This window comes from Athalia rosae, chromosome 2, assembly GCF_917208135.1.
Source record: "Athalia rosae chromosome 2, iyAthRosa1.1, whole genome shotgun sequence".
In the NCBI taxonomy this organism is placed as follows: domain Eukaryota; kingdom Metazoa; phylum Arthropoda; class Insecta; order Hymenoptera; family Athaliidae; genus Athalia; species Athalia rosae.
Genome location: NC_064027.1, coordinates 13,331,844 through 13,350,132, shown reverse-complemented (window position 1 = coordinate 13,350,132; position 18,289 = coordinate 13,331,844). Strand labels below are relative to the sequence as shown.

Below are 18,289 nucleotides of genomic sequence, written 5' to 3'. Positions count from 1 at the left end.
TCCGTAGAGTAGACCGTTATCGCGCTACATCCATTTGAAAATGCACAGCTGACAATAAGTAATTGGGGATTTGATAAAATTCTTCAAAATTTGTCTACGATTTCCTGAAAACGGCCGAGGGTAACCGAAAGATCACGGCAGCGCTTGGGGGGTTGTACAGTCAGCCGGTTACGCTGACGCTAACGACTTCGCGTAGGTCTCGCCTGCGCGTTACCAGTCCGCCGGTTTCACCGTGACAGCGGCGGTATGCATACGTATATTATAAGTAGGTATATTTCACTTAATACGTTTACCTATCCATGGTCGCGTGGGTATAACGTATAAGCTGTGTCGAGCTGCGGTAAACTTTCGTAGAGCACCGACAACTTCCGCCAGCAGCTGGTACCTACTACCCCCTCGTTCTCCGTCCCCCCCGGATAGTGACGCGGTGGTATTAGAGACCTTCGGAGTCGTGGCGCTGCATCGTGGGGATTAGTGTCCATGCATAACTGCACAGCTAGCGTTGAAATAGACGGTCTCCTACAGCTTCGGCTTTGCTTCGCTTCGTCGTTCCATATCTCGCACCACCCCCCTCCCCTCGTCCCATCTGTACACGTGTATCCCTTTATACCTTTTACCTATACGCCCACACTCACCTATATCCCCCATCGGCCGTGCCAGGCTTGACTACACTACCTTCCTACGTGCGGTTACTGCTAATGGCAGATTTCAAATACCAAACCCACTAGCGAAACTTGAAGGTGCAAGTATCAGATACGATTCGCCCAGTAACTGGGCACACAGAGATTCGGTAATTCCGGGATTCACCCCTCACTTCTCTCTCTCTCTCTCTCTCTCTGTGTGTTCACTAGCTACCACTACTTTTATTACTACTTTCTTCCCCAGCAGTATTCACGAGTGACGTGAGAATTTCGGAGCTCGACAGGTCATCGGGTAAAACAGTCTGATATCAATATGGCGTTGTGCGTATAGAAAAGTGGAAGTGTCTGGTACAGGATTGTATCAGGGATAAGATAGACTTCGTTAGCTGAACCGACGTGTCGATACCCCCGAAATGTAGTCAGTTTATCGATGTGATTTTTGGAGGTAGCCCGATGAAAGACACATGTTGCACAGATAGAACCGATGTGACAATAGCTCACAAAAACCTCGGTACTCGTGTAGTACCTCCCCATACTCAACGTCACGCGGCAAAGTCTTCGTTTAAAGCATTACCTTGTCCATAAATTTTAGCCAGAATCCTGAGACAATGCTCAAGGCAGTCTTGGCGGTGTGCAAAAGCTTGAATTTATACGTGGCCAACGTGTAGTACAGCTACCTTTTCATTTATGTACGTAAACCACAGGTGTACATTATTTATGTTCGTGTCTAATTGTACGTAGAAAATGGTAGCTATATACACAGAACATTGCATGAAATTTCGTACACCTATTCATGCACATTTCACGTACGGTATTGTTGTAGACCCACCCGTGCTAGAGTACGTATCGGTGATGCGCGAGGGAATCATTATTTGTGCAGTATATTATCTTCCCACCAATGTCACGAAGCCTTATCAATATCACTGTAATTCCTTAAGGATGGTTAACTGACCTGATCTACCGTGTTCGATTCATACGGTAGAGAAATAATTATTTCACAGGGTTATACAGGGTGTCTAGCAATTCGCGCATTTCCTCGCATTCGGACTAAACTTCACGATCGAAGTGATCGTCGTCTTCGTCGTTGGAGAACTTTTCCAAAGATAAATCAGACTTCTAGCTAAAAAGAGACAAACAAGTGCGGAAGTGTCTAGAGGGATAATAATACTGGTTCAAAGTACGACCGGGTGTCACCAACGTTACTCATAAGTTCACTGATATTCGTACGAACGTAAACGCGAAATTGAAGTCTGACGTATCGTGCTACAGTAGAATAGAAAAGGTATATTAAAGTTTTCCGTTACTCTTGTTTATATTACTCTTCACGTACTAGTTTCTCTCGCGAAGTAATAATAATAAATCAGCAAGGGAGTTGTAAGTTTACTGATCTATAGCCGGTAATAACCCACCCTAAATAATGGCAGGAAGAAGAAGAAACTGAAAGAAATAAAGAAATTCGTGTAGCAAATTGTCCTTCGATTTTGTTCAAATCGTACCCATGATGCTGGCACGGAAACAGTCACACGCATCGGTATTTCGAAATTAACTCACCACTTTTTGAATCACCTGTCATTCGATCTTCTCAATTTTTCGAATGACCGATTGGACCAAAGTCGAACAGATCACGTACCACGTCCACTCAAAACACTAGAGTACGAGCACACAACAACCTGAGGCAGCTTCTAAAACTATAACTCACTCTTTTCTTCCGCGGGGAAAGTGGTCAAATCTCATCCAGAAGATAACCGCCGACCGATCACCTACCCCTTCGGTGTTTTAGTATACAATACCTGTATCCACCTACTCACCCTCGACGACGTAATAACGACTTCGAACTCGGTTCGATACAATTATCCTATGTAGTGATTTATACCGTTACGCCGGCTGATTTTACAGCGTTCTATTAGCGTTCTATTCTCCCGTTGTACTTTGGCATGGTCTAGTTCAGCGTTAACCTTGTCTTTGCGTAGATAATGAATACAGATTCTGTTATACCTGCCTAGTCCAATTCCCTCTGGGGTAACAATACGTAGATAGAATATGTTTTGACAGTTTTGATATCATTCGTTAATAGTCTGAATAGAATTTGGTATAATTGTACTTCAATTAGTCCCTCGGATTTCCCATCGACATCTAATATGAATAGAAAAGCGACGGAAAAGTTGGAATTTACTATACGGACGTCAATGGGGCCTCTCGAGTCAATATGAAAGACTGAAGAATCTGAAGCAAATATCCGATGAACCTGTCAAGGAATTCTTCAGCTGTAAGATGGCGTCGATAAGTATGAGAAATGATTGAATGGGGTGCGGAGGTTTATGAGGGGTGTAATTAACGTTCTCGTATGAAACAATGTCCGCACTGATTTCGTCTGTATAGAGTTTAGAATAAACATCTGCTAATTGGCAATTACGGATCAGAGCCAAGTTTATAATAGGCGCTTGCACTTAGCAGATATGTATTATTCGAAAGCAAGCCGCTTGACTACCTTCTCGCTGTCGAGCGCAGGGCGGATTACTTAACGTCGGGTAGGGTAGGCAGATACAGGGTGGAACCAGGGTGAGATGGGGGAGGGAAAAGTTGGGTGGAGGTTGGAGCAAAATGGAAGGAGAAAAGCGGGGTACGGGTGGGTGGGTGCTACCTACCTGTCAATCCACGTGATGGCGTACGCAGTTCTCAGAATTAAACTCTGGCACATCCGACAAACGACGAGTGTGCAAATGGGGGGTACAAACGTTAGTCGCGAGGTGGTTTCGTTTGATTTCCAAGTTCGTTTGATTTCGGTATCAATCGAGTTTAGTTATCGTTTCGTTTGGTTTCGTTTGATTGCGTAGAAAACCTGGCGCGTCGCCCGAACGAAAGTGTAAGTTAAAACAGCCTTAAGGCTGGAAAGCTCGAGAGCTCGAATATCCCCACGGCAGTGGCTAATTGGCGCGTTGTCGGAGAGTATTATTGAGTTCTATACTGCCGGTTCCACATCCATGTCAACTTTGACTTACACTCTGATGCTGGTTACAGCGAAAAGGGGTTCGGTATAGCGCGACTGCGATGTAGTCGACGGAGGGGTTTGGCGAAAGGTTTTGGCCAACGAGGGGTCGCCGTGAAACGCATCAGAGCTCAGCTCTCTATCTTTTTTATGTTCCATCTTGCCTTTCGTCAGTCTAGTTTTTCTGTTTCGTAATATTTTCTGAGTTTGACGCGCGTACCATACCCATGGTGCGTATGTGCAGCTTACACGGGGTTACGGTACACTATAAGCACCACGAACGACAATGTCGGTCTGGATTTGAATGGTATATATAGGTAGCTAGGTAGGTAGACATCGTGCAAGGAAAATAGATCGAAGGAGCTGAGCTTTTGACAGGTCTCATTAAACGCTAATTAGAAGGAGCTAATTAGTCACCAACCAACCAGCGAAGGACTACGATGGTTGCAATTGAGTTTTGAAAATGGATTCTGCGGGGTCTCTCTTAATTTCGTCAAACTCATGTCTGGCCGATCGAATGATGGATGGTTGTACGAATGGATAGATGGATGGACTGGCAAAAAAGATAGTAAGCTGAGGGGTGATGCGGACGGTACGGATAGCTAGCTAAGCATTTTCGACTCTCTTTTGTCACTCTGGTAACTCCGAGTATTTCGTGTGTTTGTACATTACGTTACATTACGTCGCGGTACGTTACTCACTGCAATCAACCAAATGTTCGTAGCGTCGAACGACGACAGTCCGGAGTTTTAAATTCTCAGAAGAAATCCCATGGATACACGTTCATATCTTCGCATAGGAAAAAGTTGAAACCTTCCTCAGTCAACTTTTTGTAAATGAGACTTTGTCAACATAAATTTTGCATTCCATTTCCACACACTTTTTCCTTTCTCTCTTTCTCTCTCTCTTTTTTCTAAATGATAACCGAGCAAAAACCGAGAATTTTCTATTTGAAATTTGGAGTTGAAATTATCGTTTTATTATTGAAAAACGTGAACCTCATTTGAAGAGATCTTTAATAATAATATTGAAAAATTCCAGACACGACAACTTGCACTCCTGGAGCAATTTTAAACTAGCGAAATAGTTTATTCCGTATATTTGAACTGCCAGTCATGCCATGATTTAGATTGACAGGAGAACGAACTATAATATCACTATCTGCACCGATACGGCGTAAACTAGGCGCTCGATGGCAGACAACTCGATCGCTATACTGCTATGTAAACGCTGGGATACACGGTACGCAATCTAATTCCATCGTAACTTCTTAAGTCGTACGTAACCGTATGGGTGGATATTTCGCATACACGCGCATCGGGGACTGGTATGCGTAGCAACGGATCTTCGGAACTTGGATCTTTATTCAATATTACAAGTCGCGGACATTTCATCCGCGTGTATAGTATGTTTGCTTATACAATATGTATACGTGTCTACCGCGTATTCGCGAGGAATTCGGCCTGGCTCGGTCCAGCTCGGTCTCAGAAGTAGAAAAGTGGAGAAGAAAAAGTGGAGAAGGACAGTCCGATGCTATTCAAATAGCCGGAAGTATTCTCGCTCCGACTCATGGATTCCCCTATGGAAAGCTTCCTCGCGAATACACGGTATACGGAACGCGAACGACCCTTTTTCCCCCGAGGGGTTTCTCTCTCCCGTCTTTCATTCAACCTTTCAAACTTCTCTTTCACATCCCGCGGTGATGGTTACAACCTAAAAATAGAAATAAACGAAAGAGAAACAGGGGGAAAAAGACACACACCACGCAGACAAAACCATCGACCCAACGACGAATGCAACATCTCCAATTTCAGTTAATTGATGAAGCTATCCGACTATAGATATTGGACAAGTTGATAAATATTGAATAAATGAACAAATTAGTATGTGAAAATGAAATTCATAAACAACCGTTCCGGGGTTGCATCGCAGATATGACGAGGCGCGACAATCAGACATGCGTTGAACAATAATAATTGATTGTTAGTCCAACAGGTTATAGAATTACAATCTTTATCTTTTTTTACTGTGTAAGTTAGATAATTTCGTCGCACATAATTTATACAGTATATTCCCCATCGTTAATGAGTAGCTGCTTTACTAAGTAGTAGGTGTAAATCGGACATTGCAATCTTCTTGGATAATTTAATGCAAACGGTAGGTTTTCAGTGGTACATTTTTCGTAAAGATCTGAATCTTGCCCAAAGTTCATTTTAAGGTCATAGCTCGAAAAATTTCTGGTTTTTTAAACTTGAACTTTTTTTACATAAATTCGTATTGAAACCAGCTAGCCACCTGTCTCAGGGCTAAATGCTGTACCTTCGTACAATATCAAAGGTGGCTCTGAAATCTATCAATCCTTCGATAGGTAAGAAAATCTTGAACAGGCCTTACTTCAGCACCTATTCGACCTGAGGTCAAAGCGAAATTATGTCATTCATTCGATTTCCGAATGACCTGACTTTTGATATGACCTTTCCAAAGACACGTCAAAAAAAAATGGATAACATCAAGTTTTTTCTCCCTTCGAAGCCCACAACTTTCGCGAACAAATTTTTCTGTACGATTTTATCCTTTCGAGTAATCAAATGGTTCAATTAAAATGGAACACCCTTTATATGTAAAAATGTAGGTACGTGTGTAGACATAAACGCGTGAATATAAGGGTTATGTGTATAGTAAGTGCTCGAGGGAAAACCGAGCTTTGAAAGGTACGAGTTAGAGGAATTTGTTTCCTCTCTCCGTCGGCCATAAATCACTCGGCACGGTATACAGCAGGCAATGTACTGATTAGCGACGTATAACAATCCTCCTCCCGCGCCACCCACTCGGTACTCGCTCTATATTCACCCCGTATGCAAGTCCTACGTGTTAGAGGTGTATACCTACGTGCACTACACGTACGCCCCTTACGTTCATACGGGGTGTCTCAGGACTAGATGCGAAAATTTAAAGGGGGCGTAAAAGGGGCCGAATTAAGAAAATTCACCTGCGTAGCATGTGCCCTTCGAAGCACCGTTGCCAAAATATAAACGGTCAAAAAGTTGCACTTTGCTTTGTTGCGCTCTCGATCGTTGATGCGAGTTATGGCACTCGCTGAATCCAAGAGATTTCAAATGAAAACACTTTTGACCTTGATTGTTGCGCTTGGTTCTGAGACACCCTGTAGTACGCACGTGTATGTTGTACCATATCGCGAGGGTTACCGCAGAGATAGAGACCGTTTTTGCCTGTGACTACCGTCCGAGTATATGGAAGATATAGGTATAAAATTAGTTACTCATAGTTATATAGGTATCTGCGTAGCCACCCAATTTCACGCGCAGTCAAGTGGAACATAATCAGGTTTGGCTAATCACGTAATTCCATCACCGCAAGTTCTGCGGCACAGCGGCACCCGCGACTAAAACCGCGGTACGATCATGATGCACCCGTCGAAACAGTAGATATACATAGTATACACTGTACGAACTTCACCACTTTCTTCCACAAAGATCAAAGAGACTTACGAACGGCTTCGTAACCGAAAGTTTTTTCCGTCACTTATAACCGCTGGGCTGTCGTGATATCTTGACCTCCATCGGAAAAAAAGGAATTATAGAATAATGATGCGAAGTTCCGTGACTAGGAATTTGCTTCGCTTTGCGAAGAATGTGTCGTCTACTACTGCGTTACCTTTCCTTTTTTATTAGTCGAGCTTTTTTGGTTTTTCCATCATCTTCACAAAAAGAAAACGTAGCGGTTGCTTCTTTGTTCGTTGAAAATATTTTCCGCCCGCATAAAATATAAATGCAGCTCAAGGACGAAAAAAAATAGAGACAAATTGTTCGTTGTTTATTAGTGTGCTACAATGTCAAATTCAGATTTATCCGCCCAGTCTTTCATCGCTGGACAGATGTACCTACGATACAGTATTTAACGAAAATTGAATAAAAGAAATAATTAAAATTTCTGAGGAGGTTTTTCTCCTCGAAACAATTACGTTACCCCACACAGTACTACGAAGAACTGCTGAGTCAGATAGAGCGAGATTTCCCCTTCGTAAAATTGGATCAAAGATAATTTCACGACTTTTCAAGTAACCGTAAAAGAATTGATAATCCATTTTCGCAGTTCGGTTGTCATTGAAGTAAAATATAAATCAAAAGAAATAAAAAAGTATACGACGAAAATAGAACAAAAGGAATGAAAAAAAAAACATAAAAAACCACTACGGTATCTTAGATATCTACGTCTGAAGAAAAAAAACTGGTGAAAATCCAGGTATTTCAGTTGCTTTACACTGTCCTCCAAGTATAATATTATGCATCACATCACACCCACATGAATGTACCTATAGATACATGAATACCCATCCCTCGTAGGTATACCTATACGTTCGTTGCTATGGGTTCTCTAGTGTAGGGGATTTAAGATTGAGGTTAATTTATTCATTGGATGCACCCTTGGTTCACTCACGGGGTAGGTTTGGAGTTACCCCCCGCGTACACCGCGCCTCTCTCCTCCATCCTCTTATACGGAATTCCTCCACCTGGTTGTTGCCGCGGTAGGAGTTGGTGGATGCCGCCCTCTCTACTTTCCCGTAGGTTACCCCCGTATTTCCGTTAATACCGGTACCAAGTCTACTCGCCGTCTGGTAAAACTATACGATACGCAATCCCTGCAACGCCGCTGGGGGTACAGGCCACCGATATATATATTTTGGTATATACATATATGTATGTTACAACCCCACCCAAATAGACGTTATAGGAAGCGCATACAGTCCCTGTCGTCCCGAGGGATTACGGAGCTTACGGTTGGATGTCCGTTACCTATACAACCACTACCACCGTCATCAGAACTACACAAGCTGCAATGTCACACACACTTGCCGTGTCGTTATTATCATCATCATCGTCATCATCAGTTTCATTATTGTATATTCCAATGTATACCTCGATAGGTGTATACGGTCGAATATATGACTGTACGGGTGAAAAAAGTTTGTCAGCCGAACGAGAATTGTAACTATTAGGGTGCTTCGTTTGAAACGAACATTGTTTTTTTCTCTCGCGCACGAGCTTTGTTGTTCGTATCGAAATGGAAATGGAAATTCTCCGAAAGTTTCAGCTCTTAATTATAATTTTGAGAACTTCCTCTCAAGTCTTGATGTTTCTCCGTTTAAAAAGCATGTGAATCGAATTACCTTGTTTTTTTTTCTTTTAATTGCGATAACTTACAATTAGCTACATTTCATGTAACTTGAGCCGTTTCAATTGTGTCTGCCTCAACAGTGTTTTCTTTATTTTTATTCTTATTCTACTATTATTGACCTTTTACATTGATATCAAGAAAAGAACTGAAGTTACGATAAAAACCTCAACGAACAATTTTTAGGAAAATTAAATCCCCAAAAGAATGTCGCTCAATTACATTGTTGAAAATATTCAAATCGATGAATCATTTAAACAATATTATAGGTGTTAAGCGGGCGACCCAGCCGTTACAGCGTCGCTGTGCATTCTCATATTTCCCTGCGAGGCGCGTCACTACAATGTAGTGAATTTCTTTTATGAAACCACAGATGGTTATCAGAATTTACAGCGACGCTGTAGCGACGCTGTGGTTTTTATATGGAAATCAATTTTTTTGCTCTACCTCTCAACGACTACAACCGTATGAAAGTATTAAATTTGAAAATATACCTATATGGATAACGAAGGGCGATTTTATCCTACAATTTGAGGATATTAAATCAATAATTCATCCCATTAGAGCGGGATTTGTATTATTCTCTTTATACCAATGAACTACTTAATTGCTTCTTCGGTCGGACCCAACTTTTGTTGGATTACTTTCACAACAATCATTTGTGTAATGGTATGTATGTGAATACCTTATAAGGGAAAGGTTTTAACTTGTCACTTATGTTTCGTTATGTCTTGATAGCGATGAGTAAAGAAATAACAAAAAGTACGGCTTTCAGTGGTATGTATGTATAGTATTGTATATATATATATGTATGTATATTTTATGCGTTGGTGAAACTTTTTCATACGAATATATAGGTATCAGCAGGAGTTGATTTCCGCACGACTCGCTTTCAACCTCCACTACTAATTTTCTTTCCAAAGTTTCCTCCCTTGCAACCCTTGTCCCTCGCTCGTTTAAACCAACTAAAGTGATTTCCCTTTATAAAGTTTGTTATTTCAAGCGCACCATTGGTGAAAATTATATTTTTCCAACACTCTGGCATACATAGTATAGGGGTGGCAAACATATTGAACTCTATTTTTCGATGTCAAGTCTCACAATGAGCCGAAAAATCAATACTTCGTTAGCGCGAGGAGAAAATTACTTCGAATAGGTCTGGTCAAAAAAATTTCATCGGTGGTTACCTCGAACTTTGATGTCGCATAATTTATATTTCTCACTAACGCTATGCATTGACTTCTGTATTGATAATCGAATCAAAAAAATATGTCGAGTTGGAAAATAAAAATGTGCTTTCGTTAATTTGTTCAAGATGCAATTCACAAATAATTCATATATTCATTCATTCACCGTTCGTTATTGTCGGACAAACGTACTCACCTGCTGCATTTTTTCAAAATCGAGACACGGCCGCGGCAGACGATGCGGTGGTCGATGTCGTTTTCTGGGACTACATGCGCTGAGGGCGTCCGGATCCGCGTCGAGGTGATCGATAAGGGGATGAGGCCTCGGACGTGATCTGGGACGTGGTGGTCGAGGATCTCTGACTGACGCATGGAACAATTTTGGAGGTGGGGACAGAGATCTACCAGGCTTATGCGCGTCAACCGGAGGCGATGTACGAAACTGCACTGGCTGTGACATGGAATCACCCAGGAGACCCTGCACCTGCAAACAAAATCGCTACGGTAAGAACTACTCGCGTTATTAGATGTATTGTTACGACCCAAGCGAGGTTGCGCAAACAACGATGACTGGAAATAAAGTTCCAGAATCGAAAAAAAAAATATTAGTTACTCATTGATACTTTACACATTTCATAGCCTGCGACACCTCAGAATACGTATAATAATCGAAGTCAGTGTTAAAAGTTTGTAGTAATTGGTCGAGTAGTTTTAAAATTTTTTCGAACATATGAGAATACGTTTTCGTTTTTACAGCGAGATGAGATTGACAGAATTCATTTTTCGGCTGATCTCTCGAGGATTTTGATTTTGAATTGAAAAATCATTCACGAACGCGCCATTCACACATTCTCCCCCCCTTAGATTTCTTCAAAATCCCCCGCACGAGAGAAGGACGGGGGATTGAAAATGGAAATTAAGTTAAAAGCGTTCCTCCATTATCCGCAAGCGCAACGGCAGTAGCGGTACAGCCAGCTGTTATAGTTGGTTATACCTATACCACTGTCTTTTTCAACCATTTCCTTCTATACTCGCACGACCAACAGAAAAGTGGTGAACCTTTTTTCATCATTAAACCCCGCCTTCGTATACCCTACACCTGCAGTACTTCGTTCACGCGAGTGCGCGCCAGTATTTGCTAATGAGAAAACCTATTTACGATCTCTGTGCACATGTTTGGTTGGTTTTCCCTAGTTTCCCCGAGCTAATCTTCAACGACGCGCAGATTTTACGCGAAGTGTTTTCAATAATCCGATTATGGAATGAAAAGAGTAACAAAAATTGAACTAAAGTAAAATGTATGAAAAAATAATTAGCACAAAAGAATTAGTCGAACCATGAATAGTGAAATACGTATAAGAAATGGCAAAATGGGGTTTTAATTTGTCAAAATTAGAAAAAAACATGATCGAAAGGGACTTCAAAAATCATTCTGGTTTTTGGAAATTTGACTTGTTTATAACTAATTTCAGAGAAATATTGATGGTAATAGCTTGAGATGTTAATATAATTTCTACTATTAACATCCGATGATATAATTATTCATTTTTTCTTCATGACAACTGAAAATCTTTCTAATTTATTTGAAATACGTTACCTCTTCATCGCTGGATCCGGAGCCTGCAGGTTCTCTTCCTGCTCTACTGGCCGGTGCCGATGACGTGGCACCTCCAACGATCGCAGAAGTTGTTTGAGAATGGTGAATTAATTGCAGTTGGGTTTGCGATGGACTCCTCGCGTGATTCGAACCACAACTGACCTGTGACCATTTTCTTTTTTCAGGTGCTGTAGCCGGCCTACACGACTGGCTTGATATCGTCCTGGGACTGTTGATTACCTCAAGTTCCTCTTCGGAACTATGTTGGTCGTTGTAGTTCAACAGTAACAGGAGATCAGCTCTCCTTGATTGGCTTGCTGTATTCGAAACACCGGAACTACCACATGCAGCAACAGCTGCACCCGTAATACAACCATCGTTACTACTCGTTGCCTGAAACTGATTACTTTGAAGACCAGACTGCTGAGACTGAGTTTGAGCTTGCAGCGATACGATTCCATCGTCGTTAACAACGTCCTCGATATCCTCACGATTCGCGAATCCGATTTTAGATGGTATACAGGGGGCACCCAAATCGGTGTCCGAAGGTACCGCACTGTCCGGAGGTCCAGGAGTCCCCACGCTCTCCATAACTGAAACAAAAATTGAATCCCAAATTAAAGTTGATCAATTTACATTTCTCAGCCGTTCTAAAATGCGATGCATGTGTTGATAGAATATTGGGGTAAATTACGACGAGTGGCAAGATGTTGAATTCGAATACTTTCTAAATTGGTCTCACGCACATTATGCATAATGCGTCATAGAGATTAGCAATTTTTTGAAGATACATCACTGATGAGATTTTATATTGAAGGAATTGTTTTCCTCGTTTTGTTTTTTTTTTTGTTCTTCGAGCAGCGAAGCATCTTATCCATCTGTATTTATACCTGTAGCTATATAAAATGAATCGTAGGGCTGAATCGAGAACTCTGCAAAAGCTATTGACTCGCTAAAACGATAATCAATGAAGGCAATTCACCGTGGCGAGAAAAGAGAGCGTCTTATTCTCACGTACGGTTCTAGAACTGCTGCTGCTGCAACGCAAGGCGGGGAGGCAGACAAGCAACTCCCTTTTGTCATATGGAATTCCCAGAATGCACTTTCACCGACAAGAGCAATGCTTTCACAGTTTTATCCAAGCTCCGTTCTGCCGCCGCTACTACTGCTGATGCTGGTTCAGACTCTCAGATGAAGAAAACCGACTTACTCCTTACCAACGGTTTCCTCCTCAAAGCTGCACTAGCACTAGCAGCTTCTAACTTGAAGTGAGCTAGCTGCATCTCAGCGGTAGTGTAACATTCTCTCTCGCTCTCTCCTTCTCACACACACACACCCGAGCAAAAGTATTTTCTAAAGAAATGATCGAATCCCGGACTGCAATTCGGAGAATGAAGTGCGGCGAATCCAAGCCCCCAACTAAACAATCGTTCCGTCCGTTCGTTCGTTCGTTTTACAAAACTGCACCGAACACCCAGAAAATGGTTTCGAGGTTGTGATTGGTAAATTACCTGCTCTGACGTTCGCAGTGAATTACTTTCATCTTTGCGAAACGAAAGTACCCGGTGTGCGGTGGTCAAAAATTGGCGAGGTTGACGGAACATACATCCAGAGAAAAATAAATGATACAAGCTGTAACGTACTGGACTGTTATTCGGTATATAGATCGGTGAACGGGAGCCCGATAGGCAGCAGGAAGGGAAGGAGCAGAAGCAGCAACAGCTTCGTCGTGATTACTGCGTTCTCATCTCCATCTTACTATCGGTAACTATACACCGCTTCTGTGGCATTTTTACCGAGGAGGAACACTGTAAATGGGCCTTATTGCCGCGGGCCTCGGCGGTACATAACAACAACCTGCGACCAAAAAAAATCAAAAGCAAAGACAAAAGCAAAAGCAAAAGTATCAAGGGAATGTGAGAGGCCTGAGGAAATGGGCTGTACGAAGTATGTGTACAAGGAATGAAAAAGAGGCAAGCGAGGAGGCGTTGTTTTTCCACAGCCGGTTTGACCGAGTAAAAGGAGAGGAATATCGAAGGTACCACACACCAAGTAAAAAAAAAAAAACTATTCTCGTGAGTAATTCCGGTAGTTAGTATACCGCATGCCTAGTGCATAAAACTACCGGTTCAGGTTGCAATTGGATGAAATCGGTGGTTGAAAGTCTTAGACATAATTTGAAGGTTGTTATGTTCAAAATACCATTTGATTGGACATATCATCGACCACATTGCCATTAAAAGTGATTAAATCGATGTATTGAAACCGCAGTAGCACGGATTACGGACCATAAATTCAGCATGTACGAGGAGTAGGTACTTCGAAAAGTTTCGATTGCTTTCTCTGTAACGGCCGGGCCGGGTCGCTGGGTGGTGGTGTTCCTATCAAAATTACAACTTATAATCAGCGCCAACAGTTAACGGAAGCTCGCTGCTTTCCGCTACTGTTGATGTTGATGGGCGTAGGTATAGATAGTTCGGGAGTTGAGCATTTCAACGGTTCGGCATGGATACGTGTAAAGGTATACTAGTTGTAAGCGTTCGCCAAAAATGACGCACATCGAAGAGTTCCATGAAATATCGACATCGATCGAGAGACTTGACGAAATGTCGACGAGAGTTAGACAGATTCCGAAGGGTACACGTTATACAGGTGAATTCACTCAGCTCCGCCCCTCCTACGACTCCTTTAAATTTTTCCATTTAATTATGGGACACCCAGTATGTACCTTCAGATTATACTATTAGCGATCGGATAAACTGCGCCGCGCATAAAATGCTCTCACTTGAGTCGTCGCTGATTGGTCTCTGGGGTTCGATGAAAACCAATCACTATAGTCGCCTTGTTATCGCCAATGAAATCGCACCGCGACTCTGATCGTAATTGGAGACTTCTTCGAGGGGAGAATGATGCGGATTTAAAATTCAAAGTCGGTCGATGTCTGAACGAAAATTCTAAGAGCGTTCGGTGATCAACGGTATCAAATATACGGTTCGATTTTCAAAGCTGGATACGAGAATACTGCCATATTTTTCCCTTCAGAGGTTATGTGTACGCCATGGGTGGAGAGAAAGCAAAAATTGAAAATAGTATTTCTCTCATGGGAATCAGAATCTGTCCGGTTTTGTTTTTCAACAATTGAATAACTTCAACAATTGATTGGAAAAACTCGCGGCCGTTTTTGCTCCAAATGATTCAATTGTAAATATGAGGTATCTCACGATTGACGTACTAATCACCGGTCATTAATTAATTTCCATCCCCCCGAGGTTGATTTCACTAGGAAATTAAACAAGATTTGTTTAGGTCTGCTGGAAGGGAATTTCATAAAACGGCGTTAACTGGAGTAAGGTATTTAATTACACATGTTACATACGCCCTGGCTCAGATATTTACCTACGAAAATTTAGGATAGTCAGCAATATTGCGAGGTGAAGACCTTATAAAAAGTTGCGATGTCCTAAGAGATGAAAAATTTTTCTAGTAACATTTTTACACAGTTTCATTTTACTTTATGCGCATACCTTCGCATATATTCGCCAAACTCCGAAGCAGAAGCATCACCTCTGAAATTGACATAAATATAAGTTGAAAATTTTATATTGTCGAAAAGTAAAATCGACAATTGACAGCTGTTCGGCTGTACAGTATGAAAGTTTTTCCGCTTGTATACCTATACATAAATTGAACGAGCCAAGGGAGTAAATAGGTATCCACAAAAAAACGAGACAGAGTTTAGTTTGACTGCCGAAGATTTAAAATTGTCACATTTTGCATTTCACGTTCATTCGTGACACGTGTGTCTTCTATAAAATTCCAAGCAATAAAATTTTGAGAGGACGATAGGAGAAAAACAAGAGTAGCTACGTTTACGTATTGCAAAGGAATATCCTATTTTCGTGAGGTATGTAATGAAAATATAATGCGGAAACAGATATGAAAAAACATAAAGAACTTTGAAAAATTAAGAACCCTTGACGAGAAATGACTAATGAGAACTGTTTTGCTACCAAACCAAGAATCTTTGAGAAATCTCGATAATTACAATATTGGCAGCTATATTTCGGATTGTTGATTGACAATTTCTATGCAACGTGATGAAAATTTTCGATCGAATGTCCAAAGAAATATACTCTCTCAATTCGAATCAGCGGCAATTTCAACATTTCAATAAGTGAATGATATTTTCGGGTAGAAGCCTCAAATTTTTATTGATTGGAACCCGTACATCAAATGAAAAATAAGCAATGCTGTTCCATTTAGCCTTTGTATGAACTATTTTGTTGAAAAACGTCTAGCTGGTGAGATATTCAGTGACTCAAGATAAATGCCTTACCCCGTATATTTTTATACACACGAAAAGAAGAAACAAAAATAAGAGGCGAAGGGGGTACGAAGAGAAATGAAGAAGCAACATTTTTATATCGCGTTCAGAGATCCAACATTTTTCCACGAACAAACTGCTCGTAAAAACCTACCGAGACAATAAATTCTCTAGCGCTTCAACCTTTCATATATGTATTATAGAGACGAGGCTCGAGGTAATCTGCTAAGTATAATAATAAGTTACTGTGAATGTGCGCGTACACATGTGTGCGTGTGTGTGTCAGATATTAGTTAAACGATATAAAGGATAGATTCAAGAACAAAAAAACCTACTGCGGTGTACATACGTATATATAGATGGATAGTATAAGGTAGCAATCGACTTGAAAAATCGTAGTGCACTAACTTTTTTCATATAAAGACTGGAAATAGAGACGATCATCCGCAAATTGCTGAAACATTTTATCCCGCGGCCACTCACGAGTTACGATCAATCCACCCCTGATTTGATATAAGGAAGTCTCTCGATTATATCTTTTCTCATTTCATTTCATTTTTTTCCCAAATCCATTATTTTCATCTCATTTTTTTCTACCACCGATCACCGCTTCGGTAGAATTGCGAATCGTTAAACCGATATTTGAAGATGTCAAGTATGTCGTAACTTGCTTTGTTTCACTTCGTATCGCGAGTTTGGTTTTATTTTCATTTTTTCTTCTCTTATTTTACGATTACGTGAAAAAAAGAATCGAAGATGAATCAAGATGTAGCGGTTCGTATTCCCCCTTTTCTTGGGGAAGTTGATCGTAGCTCGTTCATCTTTAACATGTATAACAAGATGGCGCGGGTTCTCTTTGAATCCTTCCGATGACCTTCGTCTCGATGAGAGCAAGGAAAGGCCGAGAACGTCAAACTTCCTCGCCCAGAAAAGCGATATATATATATATATATCCAAGATGGTTGTACCCACGATGCCGTCATCGGAGAGCCATTCTATTATTCAGTACGAAGTTGAAGCAAGTCCGCGTTCCGCAGCGGGTAGCACGAGTAGCAAAACGAGGCTGAAACTGACGACGACGTCATATACGACCATCTACCTTAAGTACGGGGTAGATAGGTATACGCGGCACACATACGTGTGCGACATGTCACATACATGGGTAAGTCAACGTCATACAGGGTGTAACGAATTATCGAATAAAAGGTAGAATGTAGGAGGATAATCGATAATCGAGGAACGATAGGTGGAAGAAATAGGACTGACGAGGCAGAGCGAGGATGATCTAGGCGGTCTTCTTCACGACCCGTGATTCAGCGATACCGATATCATTGGCACTGCGACCTGATTATACAAGATAATTCATACTTTAAGAATTCTCATCGGTTCATTTCTACATCTCCACCTATCCCACGTTAAGAAATCTTGACGGTAGGCAACCGAAACGCATCTTTGCTTCAACGCGTCAGTCTTTGGTTTGTCGAGATCGATGAAGCATTCAAATTGGATGTCCCAACTTCGAGCATCCCTTGTAACGACTAGTTTCTTCCGAAATTCTCGAATTCGAGCAGGATTTCGTATCCGGTCGTATCTCGCGAACGCGACTTGGGAGACCACATGTTTTTCGGGTTAATTTACTCAGCTCGACCCCCGTTCATTACCCCCATCGTTTCACGTACTTAGTTCAGGGACACCCTGAATAATAGACAACGAGGAAACGACGCGCAATGACGAGTCATATTCACTCTGTTCCCATTAATTGTCGAGGTATGTAATTCCATTTAATTACGACGAAACGGACCACTGTATAAGTATAACCACCAGCTAGCTCTGCGATAAAGTTTCTTGGGAAAAAAAGCATCGCGAAAAGATGGAACAGAGGGTGAAAAAGAGACGGAGAACAGAAAACACGTATCCATTAGATTACCTACGTCCATACAGCTGCTGTTCCTATATCGCTACTGAATTATACCGCGACGTAGATGTGAGCGTATAGATGATGAAAAGCGGAGACGAAAACTCATCGTCTCATTCATATAGTGAGGGTAGCTAGTAGTGCAATCGGGTTGAGAGCTGGTCGACGACGGCTTAACTAATCAATGTGAAAGCACCCTTAGGAGAGACCAGTAGCAAACAGCGGTGGCAGAGCAGCGGCAGTGTTAGTTCCTTCGCTGCGCCCCGTCACATTCAGAGAAAATAGCTGCTGATCCTTACACTTTTCAGCTGCAAAGTGGATAGATTGTTGTTTGGCTCACCTATTTTCAAAGGAGTCAACTTGTTCTTGAACGTGAAACTCTCGAGCTTCAACGTTAAATTATTTCCAAAGATGTCACGAGAGTCGTAAACTATGAAACAAAGATG

The 18,289-nt window shown here is 41.6% G+C and overlaps 1 protein-coding gene across 2 annotated transcripts in view; it reads right to left on the bottom strand.

Moving 5' to 3' along the window:
• Positions 1–18,289, bottom strand: part of LOC105684858 — a 78,070-nt gene that overhangs the window by 31,233 nt on the left and 28,548 nt on the right. For both annotated transcript variants that reach the window (XM_048651111.1, XM_048651110.1), the window contains 2 exons: positions 11,605–12,197; positions 10,204–10,491 (listed from right to left, as the gene is read on the bottom strand). In XM_048651111.1, coding sequence (XP_048507068.1) covers positions 10,204–10,491; positions 11,605–12,197 — 881 coding nt within the window. The remainder of the gene's footprint in view (positions 1–10,203; positions 10,492–11,604; positions 12,198–18,289) is intronic.